The sequence below is a fragment of the Ctenocephalides felis genome, unplaced genomic scaffold (genome assembly GCF_003426905.1).
Source record: "Ctenocephalides felis isolate EL2017-DRISC unplaced genomic scaffold, ASM342690v1 CF-g0.4_SCAFFOLD_02913, whole genome shotgun sequence".
NCBI classification, from domain to species: Eukaryota; Metazoa; Arthropoda; class Insecta; order Siphonaptera; family Pulicidae; genus Ctenocephalides; species Ctenocephalides felis.
Genome location: NW_020539067.1, coordinates 194,248 through 206,499, shown reverse-complemented (window position 1 = coordinate 206,499; position 12,252 = coordinate 194,248). Strand labels below are relative to the sequence as shown.

Here is a 12,252-nt window from a genome sequence, read left to right as displayed (position 1 = left end):
TTCATTCAGAAACGACACATTATTTCGAACGAATTCCTGCAATGTATTAACATTGTATTGCAGCTCTCGATTTAATTCTTGGTTGAATGCATCGTGCATCGATCGATTTGGCGCAATCATTCCTACTTCAATTAGTAGCTTGTTTGCAATAGTCAAGCATTGATTCTCAATCAGAATCAATCCTTCATTGTAGATTTTATCGGTTATTTGGATATCAGGATTATTAGTTTGAATGCGCAAGCGATGCAAGATTTTGAACTTTAACTTTGATAGTTCGACCATTATCTTCTTTTGAACGCCGACGAATAAACTGTATATCCATCGTTCGTTGTAAATGTGTGGGCAACTAACGGTCGCGGATATCGTTTTGTGCACTTTCCATTAGCCGATAATGGATTTAATTGCACCGCACGGTCCATGCACCTGTGTCGTCACAATGTCGTGTAGATGGGGATCAGTGACTGGATCAGGAATTTCAGCTGATATGTCATTCACTTCATTTGAATGTAATTTATTGAGCAACCAAATTAGGATATGAGCATGCGGTAGTCCACGCTTCTGCCATTCCACTGAGTACATATAACAACGTGTGTCACCAAAAACTTGATACTTAGTAAGCACATCCATCATAAGAAGATTATAGTTCTAGCTAGGGTTCAGTACTATAATCATAAATCAAATTATTAATTATAGAAATTCACAACCCAGAAAAATAGAAATGGCATATATAAAATTAGTGTTAAAATATGAAAACTTAAAATTAGGAAAATTTAATCTAGATAATGAACTTAATAGAAAACATTATTTGATTAACTTCATTCAATGTTTTTTTTTTTCTTTTTTTTTTTTAATCATAATCTGTCACTCTTAAGACATTAAGTAATTGTTTTGACTTTTCTTATTATTATATGAATGGATGGCAACCCAGTAGTTGACCAGTCCAGGTTTGATTAATTATCTATATTCGAAGTATTTGCTGACTTTTTATTATAGATGCAACTATAACCACGAGAGGCGATTTTCACTTGAGGTTATGTTTGAGATCTATAACCTCAATTGGAAATTTGACATCAAAGCTGCCTGATGTCGGGCTACGGCGGTAGCGGTAATCGATCCAGCGAACCTGGAACTAGTTGCTGCTAGCCCACGCTCTAACCGATATCGCCACCGCTGGCCCTCATTCAATGATAAAAGTATAAATTTAAATACAATTAATATATTACATTAGGTTTAATCATATTAATATAAACCTTTAGTGATTTAGATCCACACAATGAAGCAAAATTAACAAGCGAATCTCTCGATTGTATCTCGTATGGACCAATCCATAGAATGTTTACGGAGGTTTCCTTTAGAATTAGACTCTTTCTTCAGGTGTGCCAAATCTTCAACATTAAACTCAGTTTCTTTATCATAATATTGTTCAGAAATTTCTTTAGAAGAAATTACTTTTTGTCGAGCAACATCGACAGCAGAATTTATTTTAAGTTTCATTTCTTATTAAGGAGTATGGAGGGAATGTGAAGGTGAGCGTTCTGGGTTGTATCCAAACATTGATCGAAAAGGACTGAATCCTGTGGAGGTATGCGGAGTTGAAGTTAGTGATGTTACGAGATGTTATGTGTGAACATAGCATAGGGATGCCAATTGTCCCATCCGGTTTGATCAATTTTAATTATATTTTGCAAATATTTAACTAGAGTCCGATAAGATCTTTCAAGAACGTCGTTCGATTCTGATTGATACGCAGTAATTTAGATCTCATCGATTTTTTAAATTGTACAAATATTTTTAAGAAGCACGCTTGGGAAATTAGTGCCTTGGTATGTCAAAATCGTAGAAGAAATACTATAGTGACATATTATCACTTATATAAAACCTTTGCAAATAGTATCTGCCTCCTGATTTTTTATAAGAAAATTCCTACTGAACTTACCTAATATTGATTTAGTTAGTGTATCCTGAAAAGTTAGAATGTATTTGTTTTTATTAGAAGTTATAGTAAGTGCACCGACAATGTCAAAATTTTTCAAAAGGTTTCTTAGGCGTATCTAGGATAACCATAGGATATCCTTTTTTTTATATAAGTTTGTTGTTGTTGGGGGTTTTTCTCAACCCCTTTCGAAGTAATTTATACTCCGAGGAATAATAAAAAAAAATTAAATGTATGCAGAAAACAAAAAACTAATTGGAAAACAAATATAAATTAAAAATAAAGTTCTTCTTAATCCGTAATTAATAATAAACTAAAATATATTCTATATAAATTTTATATAAATGAAGAAAAACAAAAATGAACACTAATTAATATTGCATGAAAAATGTTATCTGTTTGGAAGTCCAAGCCGCGGCAGCTATTTGGTTGGATCTGGAAACATCAGCGTAGTCGGTTGAAAATGTTGAAAGGGAATTCGAACACACTGATAACAAAACAAAAACAACTGGCTGACTTGACACCCAATAGAAACTTAATCCACTGATAATATTGAACTGATAACAAACACTGAAAGGAACTGAATGTACTGATTGAATGAATTAAACCGAAATGAATGAAAACCATGGAAAGAATCGACTCGAACACTAAAAGGACCGGAATGTACTTGTTGAAAGTAACTGAATGAATGAAAGCCACGGAATGAATAGACTTGAACACTGAAGGGAACTGAAAGTACCTGAACGAATGAAAGGCACGGAAATGAATAGACTCGAATCCAAAACTATTGCCTGCATCGGCCTTTTTATGAGTCAGAATTGCCCGATTGCATAAATTTGAAACGCGTTGTTCGAGTAGAAAAAACATTTTCCCCCGACTAAAAGGTTAGCCTTTTATACTTCTGAAAAATACTCGAAATTGGTACATAGTGAACCTCATGATTAGGAAGGATAGAATTGCCAAAATCAATTCAAACTTTCATTCAGAGTAGATCGGTTACGAAAGCCTGACCTCGCGCCAGGGTCCCGCTCTCACGACCTACCACATTCACACAATCTAGATTGCGGAAGTTTTATTTTCGCGCCAGGGTCTAGATTTTTGGACATTTACAAGAATCTTCCAGAGACTATGAGGGATGTTCTCATCGCCCTGGAGATTGAAAATTTGGCAAAACTATATATAGAAGCAAATATATCATGAGATAGAAAAGTTTTTTTTTTTTGAAATGAATAATTCAGATATAAACTATTGAATAGGTAGGGGGCATAGTTTGACAACAGGCCGCTTGATTAGGGTATTTCCCGTTCTTACCAATGCTACACGAATCACTCCATCGGAGCCCGGAAAAATTTCTTCAACTCTTCCCAACCCCCAATGGAGCGGACGCGCATTCTCTTGTTTTACAACTACCAAATCACCCTTTTTAATAGGATTAGTGACTGTATTCCATTTCTGTCGGACCTGTAGCTCGGTTAGATATTCCACATTCCATCGCTTCCAGTAAGAAGCGACAATATGATCTAGCAATTGTTTTCTTTTAGTCAAATTCAAGTTTTCATAGTCAACGGGCAAATCCGACAGAGGCTCTTGCATTAAAAAGTGCGCAGGCGTAAGAGGCTGAGGGTCCGACGGATCATTGCTCAGCCAACATAACGGTCTTGAATTCAGTAAGGCTTCGATTTGATTGAGGACTGTATTGAACTCTTCGTAGGATAAAATTTGCAACCCTATAACTTTAAACAAAAGGGTCTTCACTGATTTAATATTCGCCTCCCATATACCTCCAAAATGTGGGGCAAACGGTGGATTAAATTTCCATTCAATGTCATGTAAAACCAATAATTCATTGAAACGCTTATTATACTCTTCGGAATTTAGGAGGAGAAATAAGGAATCAAGAGTATTTTTGGCTCCTATAAAATTGGTTCCACAATCGGAGTAAATACATTTAATAGGACCACGCCGGGCTAGGAATCGTTTCAAACAATCTAAAAATGTATCGCTTGTTAAATCTGAAGCTAATTCGAGATGTATCGCCTTAGTGGCTAAACAGATGAACAAGCATATATGAGCCTTGTAGGTTCGAGCGCCTCTGTGACGACTCATGGAGATATTGAAGGGGCCTGCATAATCAACGCCGACATTTAGGAAAGCTCTACTGGCTTTTATGCGCGGTACTAGTAAGTCGCCCATGAATGGAAAAATGGGTTTCGGATTCTGTCGAAAACAAGTTATACACTTGTGAAGACGATTACGAATTATTGCACGAGCCGACAAGATCCAATATTTTTGCCTCAATAAAGATAATACTAAGTTTGATCCAGTATGTAAATTATTAATATGGTAGTAATCTATGAGACAATTTACTACTTGGTCTTTTTTTGGCAAAAGAAGTGGATTGTTATTAGTTGTTAATCCTAATCTACCTTTAACGCGTAAACAATTATTAGAATCCAAAACCAAATTTAGTCGGCAAAACTTTTTCGAACAAGACTATCCGTTCGTTAATAGTTTGAATTCTTCGGGAAAATGATGTTCTTGGACTAATCGAATAATAATGACCTCGGCTTGTTTCAAATCTGAAGTCAAAAGTCGGTTTCGATTTGTTATAATTTTACAAAACTTCAATATATAAGCGAAAATTCTTACAAGTTTGCACCAATTAGAAAATTTTTGCGTTAATTTATATAAAGGATTGATCGGTGGTATGACACTCTTTACTATTAGAACGTTAGCTTTTCTTTCTTGATCAATATCTCCGGAAGGTTCAACCGTTTTTGCAGGCCAAGTTGATATAGGACCATTTAACCAATCCGGCCCAAACAACCAATTCTTATGTTGGATAAATTCCTTAGGTCAAACACCTCGGGAAACACAATCGGCTGCATTTTGATTAGAAGGAATGTGAAGCCATTGTGCATTAGGAATGAGATCCCGTATTTTTGTTACCCTATTGGCTACAAATGTCTTCCAACGAGTAGCCGGCCCTGCTAACCAGTGGAGGACAATCATAGAATCGGAAAAACAGTAAATGGAATCAAAATCTATACTATGTTGGTTATTCGTTAATATAAAATTCAGAAGTTTTGACAGTAAATGACAAGCACAAAGTTCAAGCCTGGCTAATGTTTGGTTTTTAATCGGTGTTACACGCGATTTTGAAATCAACAAGAAATTCGGATTGCCAAGAGATTTAATATAAACTACCGCTCCATACGCTTGCTCTGAGCTATCCGCAAAACCAAATAATGAACATTTGTTTTGTTTTGACGTTTCGAGATAACGCGGAATCTGATAGTTATTAAGATGCTCTAATTCGGAATATACGGCTAACCATGATGTAATAATAAATGAGGGTAATGCCTCATCCCAATCGATTTTTAATGTCCAAATTTTTTTCAATAATATTTTTATCTTAACAACTATCGGAGTTAGGAAACCCAGAGGATCCCAGATTCGCGCTATTACTGAAAGAAGTTGTCTCTTTGTCCATTTTCTCCACGTAAGCTTTATTTCGAATGAAAAATTATCTGATAAGGGATCCCATTTTAATCCCAATACCTTTGTAGAAGTTTCTATTTCAAAATCCGATTTAGAGAAATGTTTGTTTTGTACATCAGAATTAGGAAAAAGTTTACGTGGATTAGAATTATTAGATTCCCACTTTTTTAATTCAAAACCACCAGACGGTAATACAGTCTGTAAACCTTCGCAAATAGTTTTAGCGCTATCCAAGGAGTCGATACTTGTAACCACATCATCAATATAGACATCGTTCTCAAGAATTCTAGAAATAGATTGAGAATATTTGGAACATTCGTCTCGGGAAAGTTGTTTGATAGTTCTGATAGCTTGAAAGGGAGATGACGATAGACCAAAAGTTGCATCGGGAAACGGTCTCCATAAGATTTTTTGATATTTTCTATCTTGTTTACGAACCCAAATATTACGATACATTTGTTTGATATCAGCTGTTAATGCTATAGGCCCGAAACGAAAATTTAGAAGGATTGAACAAATGTCGGTTTGTAATTTAGGACCAACATGCAAAATTTCGTTCAAGGAAGTGAATTCTGAATTTTTCGCAGATGCATCAAACACAACGCGTAAAGGCGTGGAGGAACTTTCTTTTTCGACTGCGAAATGTGGAATATAATATCCATTTTTTATTTTAATAAAATCATCGACTTCATGATCTACCGGACAATAATCGACAAAGGATAATTGGTTTTGAGTGAGGTAATCTTCTATAACGGCGGCATATTTCTTATGAAATTCGGGATATTTTAAAAATTTATTTTCAAGCATGTGGTATCGCTTTAAGGCTAAATGAAATGAGTTGTATAAATTTCTGCCTTCATTTTTAAAAGGCAGCGCTATTACATATCGTCCATCTGGAGATCGCGTAGTAGTTGTAGTAAAATGGTTTTCGCATAAATCATCGTTAGAAGAGGGGATTATTTCGGGAATGTCTTTTAATTGTAAGAATTTATTCATTTGTAAATGAAAATCTGAATCTGAAACATTACATAAATTAGTAGAAGTGCCGGTATTTTTAAATAAATCAGGAATGGAACCTAATATTAGATAACCCAACCGGGTTTCTAGGGCCACAGGTAATCCTTTATCATTTTTAACCTGATTAGTGCCAAGAATTTCACCAAAAACATCGCAACCCAAAATTCCGTCGACCTCCTGGGGTGTATGAAAGTTAGGATCCGCTAAAGGATAATTCAGAAATGTTTTGATGGATGAAATCGGAATGGTAATTTGTGGTTGCTTTCCCACTATCTCGTGTACTACGTATGCACAGACCGATAACTGATAAGAATCGATTAAAGATTTCAAAGTGAAATTAACTAATCCAATAACTTTATGTGACGAATTACCTAACCCGATCACTTGGATTGATATTGGAAGAATTTGTAAATCAGCCTTTTTGCACCAATTTAATGTCACAAAATTTCTATCGCTTCCCGAATCAATAATTGTACGTAATAAAATGTTTTCTTTTCTAGTAGTAACTTTTACTACTGCTATTTTGATTAAATGCGCATAAAACGGTACTATTTGATTTGGAATTAGAAAGATTATTTTGATCCGTACTCGCAAAATTGCTACCAGTATGTAATAATGAGTGATGTCGTTCGTCACATAATAAACAGGTTTTATTCGATCGACACGTAGTCGTTATCTTATGACCCAAACAATTGTCGCATAAGTTTAATTTTTGAATAAGGGATCGCCGATCAGGTATACTCAATGATAAAAATTTCGAACAAGTAAACACTCTGTGTTGTTCCCGGCACACAAGGCATTTGTTATCATATTTATTTTTCAACAAAAATGACCGGCTAATTTTAGTGTTTTTGTAATTTGGTTTTTCATTAGTGAAATTGTTGGTCATACCATATACTTGATTTTTTGCCTGTTGCGATTTTTGAAGAAACTGCAGGAGGTCTTGGTATTTGGGAAATTCAGCTTGATAAAAATGCTCGAATTTTTCTTGTAACAACGGATCGAGTTTCGAGAATGCTAGTGACGTTATTAAGAAATCATAGGCGTCGGGAATATTTAATTGGGAAAGCGCTTGCACCGCAGTATCGAATTTTTCAAGGAATGAATTTATTTGTCCAGATGAAATGGTTTTGAATGATAATAGTTGTTTGAAATAATTTGTGGCTAAGTAGCGTATATTTTGGTATTTTTTGATGAGCGCTTCCCAAAGAATTTGATAATTATTTTCGGTCGGTAGTATCGAATGAAATATTTTTAATACCGGACCCTGTAACGCTCCTTTTAAAAAATGGAATTTTGATACATTATCTAACTCTGTATTTTCATGAATTAATGAATTAAATGTTTCATAGAATAATGGCCATTGTTGGATATCACCTGAGAATTTAGGTACTTCAATGGACGGTAAATGTTGTTTGGGTACAATGTCTTTAATTGAAGAACTATGCACATTTTTATTATCTAATAATTTCTCAGCGTGTTTTATTTTGGCGTACATCGTTTCAAGGGCCTTTATTGCGGAATATTCCGGAATGAAACTAGGATTATCTAAATATTTTAATTTATTTATTTCATCGCACAATTGAATAAATTGTTCACGAGCATTTTCAGTAATATATAAATTTTCAAGAAATTGAGTCTTATTTGAAGGTTTATCAATTTGTTGCGATAGATCGTACGTTTCTTGCACAATTGAAAAGTACATCTCTCTCTTGACGGTTAGACGTGCAATTTCTGCACCAATATCGATTTTAGGCGCCATTATATATTTTTGTTTTCTGTATACACCCAATTAATTCTAAAAATAATTAGGATCCGGCTCGAAGGACCAAATGTTGTTGTTGGGGGGTTTCTTAACCCCTTTCGAAGTAATTTATACTCCGAGGAATAATAAAAAAAATTAAATGTATGCAGAAAACAAAAAACTAATTGGAAAACAAATATAAATTAAAAATAAAGTTCTTCTTAATCCGTTATTAATAATAAACTAAAATATATTCTATATAAATTTTATATAAATGAAGAAAAACAAAAATGAACACTAATTAATATTGCATGAAAAATGTTATCTGTTTGGAAGTCCAAGCCGCGGCAGCTATTTGGTTGGATCTGGAAACATCAGCGTAGTCGGTTGAAAATGTTGAAAGGGAATTTGAACACACTGATAACAAAACAAAAACAACTGGCTGACTTGACACCCAATAGAAACTTAATCCACTGATAATATTGAACTGATAACAAACACTGAAAGGAACTGAATGTACTGATTGAATGAATTAAACCGAATGAATGAAAACCATGGAAAGAATCGACTCGAACACTAAATGGAACTGAATGTACTTGTTGAAAGTAACTGAATGAATGAAAGCCACGGAATGAATAGACTTGAACACTGAAGGGAACTGAAAGTACCTGAACGAATGAAAGGCACGGAAATGAATAGACTCGAATCCAGAACTATTGCCTGCATCGGCCTTTTTATGAGTCAGAATTGCCCGATTGCATAAATTTGAAACGTGTTGTCCGAGTAGAAAAACAAACCTTCCGATAGGTCCGACAACCTATGCAGGTGCGGCGCAAACAAAGTTACTTCGTTGGCATATGTCACAGGTTTTCATAAATTTCCAATAATGTTTCTTTAATTCCGGCCGATGATAGTTTTAAGAATTTCTCATAAAAGTAAGTTCCTTTTAAATTCATAAGCCATATCAAGAGCCGATTGAAGACACACTGCCCAAACAACAGCTAATAATTTTTTTCGACAGTAAAATAGTTTTCCTTTGCCTTGTTTAACGTTCTGTTAGCAAACGCAACTAGCAAATCCTTACCAATGTCCCCTTGTGATAAATTCGCGCCAGTGCCAGGGGCGTCAGCTCTTACATTGAAAGTCTCTTGGGTATTCGGGTATTGTAAAACTGGGGCACTAGTCAAAAGACCCTTTCAAGTTTCAAAAGCTTGTTGCTAAGATGAAGACCATATGAATAGATTAATTTTTTAGAAGCTCGCTCAAAGGTCTCGAAATCTTGGAAAAGTTTCCGATATACTTTCGATAGTAACCTGCTAATCTAAGAAATGATTTTATATTCTTTGGCAGTTTTGGAACTGGAAAATTTATGACTGCATCAATGTTTGAATTATCGGGCTTTATGCCACTTAATCTTTTAAAATGTTTCTCAAGAGTATTTGAGTAAATAGCAATATTGTCTAAGTAGATAAAAAATTTTCTTCCTTGCAGCCCAAACAAGACAGAATTCATCAGCCGTTGAAATGTTGCTGGATATTTTTTAAACCATATGGCATACGTTTAAAATGAATATGGGAGCATTGAGTCAAAAAAGCAGTTTTAAACTTACCATTCTTGCTTATTGGTATTTGGCGAAAACCAGAAGCCAAATCAATGGTCGAAAAAAAAATTGGAATTGCCTAAGTGGTCTAAAATTTCTAAAATATTTGGTAAAGGAAACGAATTTCTTATTGTAACCTCCGAATTATTATAAACCATTATGCTTGATGGTTGTTATGCGCAGGCAGCACACTTAGTATCTGGCGTGAGTCATGTAGTCCACCCGATACCTTCTCTTGTACGTCGATAACTGGTACATTTCGACCATCTACCAAACCCCATCAGCCCGCATATTAGAACTCTGGTTAAAATTATTTTAAATTCATCTCTTTTCAAGAATTTTTTCTTCTACTAAATGTTTCATTCCGTACCACTGTATTGTTTAGGGTTATCGTGTTAACTTTAACGTCAGTCGTGGTATATCACAGTTTTATTGTCTCGACCAAATCCTGATAGTAAAGTATTTTGCGTTTATGTGCTGCTCCCATATATGTGGAGCCCCCGACAACTTGGGCGTCTAGGAGAAGGGCCCCGTTGTCTTGAACAGATATCAGTTCTGGCTTTCCATTTCCTTGACTAGACTTTAGATATTGGCTCGGAGTATACTTGAGAATGGGTTTTCTCTAAGGCTCTTTTGATATAGTTCACGACAGCGTTGTCTGTCGATTCTGAATTTGTGGCTTCGACCCATGTCCTGCTTCTTGCTGGTAAAGTGTTTATCCTCATTTTCAAACAGTTGATGCAATCTTTACCTGTCCATATTCTATTCCCTTTTACGACTCACCGATGTTTTTTTTTTCAATCAAAACTTTATCAAATTACAAAATTGTTGAGGTTTACAAAAAAGGTTTATTATAATACTAGAATAATAGAATATTAACAAAATAAAATTACAAAATATTGAAATAATAATCTTATAACATAAACTGTGGCTGAAACTATTTAGGATATTATTCTTGTTCGGCATCTTAAACTTTTCAGACTGCTACATCGCCAATAAGATCTAATATTGTATGTCGTTTTCCATTAATACGTATAATTATTGAATAATATTAGTTTTTCATGTTCTTGGACTTTCTTGTTACATATTCAATATCAGTCATCTGTGGCAACTCGTGCGCATAATGATGTCCCTTGCACAGTAGAACCTCACCACCCGTTGATCCAGATTGGTTCATTTCAATATCATCATCAAGAGTGAGGGGTTTCCTCCTGTAAACTGTGCTGCATCCGGTCCAATTTCTCTTGCAAATTAAACTGTATCACTTTTAATTTCTCCTGTGAAATTGATTGAATCGAGTCTGCAACATCTCGTCTGGATTACTAAATTGTTGTAACTCGCATAGAATCGTAGCTTCGACGCACAATTCACAACACTCACTGAACGTACTGAACCGACAATTAAAAACTTCGCCGAGACCCTTCTTGTCGGACACGCAGCCGAATTAGAAATCTGCTGGTATAGATACATACCATTGAAGTTTGAAATATGGTTCAGTTACTGGAAGTTCAGAGAGGCAAATTCTTCATAGATCAGTCTGGTACATTCGTTTTGCTGAATACTACTTAGTAACTTAAAATTCATTGCGTATCTTTTTACTGCTATAAATACACCTGGACAAAAGTATTTGTGTATTCAAATTTCGCGCGGGTCTTATCTTTGTAATACAGAGTGAAGTATACTATGTTACTATGCGATTAGGCTTAGTGTGTTTATGTACGTCCTGTTCCATATTGTATTTCAAGGAGACCACATCCAGCAAATAAATCATATTATATTTTAAATTGTGTTTTGGTTAATGTTATTATTTATTTTCTTTATTACCATAAAATTGGTCCATCTCACGGATAGTTAAAATCAGTGCATATTTAGTAATACTATAACCAAAAAATACACATACAAGTTTTGTTTACGCTGTACACGTGGGTCGACAAACTGGAAATATACATTCTTGGATTCAAGTTAGGTGAATATTAAAAACACTGCTTAATTCATGATCGGGAACAGCATTTTCGTGTAATTGGAGTTGGATTTGGCAAGTTATATCAAATACTATACAAGCTATACCACGCCGCCAAGCCATTTGACACATAACCTCTATCTGGAGTTACTACTACGCTCTATATCTCGGGATACATTGCTGAGGACAAATTAATTCAGGAACAATAAGTTTTACTGGAATTTTGGACCACACAGGAATTTTTGGACAATACACAGGAATTCTCTGGACAGCACACGAGGTAGAGCGAGGTATTCAAGTAACAACCTGTTGCTGAGTCTAAACCTTATATATTATATACTCATTTTATATTTTCTTTCATATATTTTGTAAATTACTATTGTTCAAATTATTACCTTTATTTTTGTTATCGTAAAGATATATTGGATAAATTGCTTTGAAGTGTACAATTCCACTTTTAAAGTCAATTATATTAACCATTACTTAAAATTTTGTTA

At 34.7% G+C, this 12,252-nt stretch overlaps 2 protein-coding genes across 2 annotated transcripts; both read right to left on the bottom strand.

Annotated features, from left to right (window-relative positions):
• Window positions 1-3,178: 3,178 nt before the first annotated feature.
• Window positions 3,179-4,126, bottom strand: LOC113381479. Its single transcript, XM_026620379.1, has one exon. The coding sequence runs from the start codon at window positions 4,124-4,126 to the stop codon at window positions 3,179-3,181; it is 948 nt and encodes a 315-aa protein (XP_026476164.1).
• A 663-nt stretch (window positions 4,127-4,789) lies between these two features.
• Window positions 4,790-6,430, bottom strand: LOC113381478. Its single transcript, XM_026620378.1, has one exon. It carries the CDS (start codon window positions 6,428-6,430, stop codon window positions 4,790-4,792), a length of 1,641 nt encoding a protein of 546 aa, XP_026476163.1.
• Between the last annotated feature and the right edge of the window lie 5,822 nt (window positions 6,431-12,252).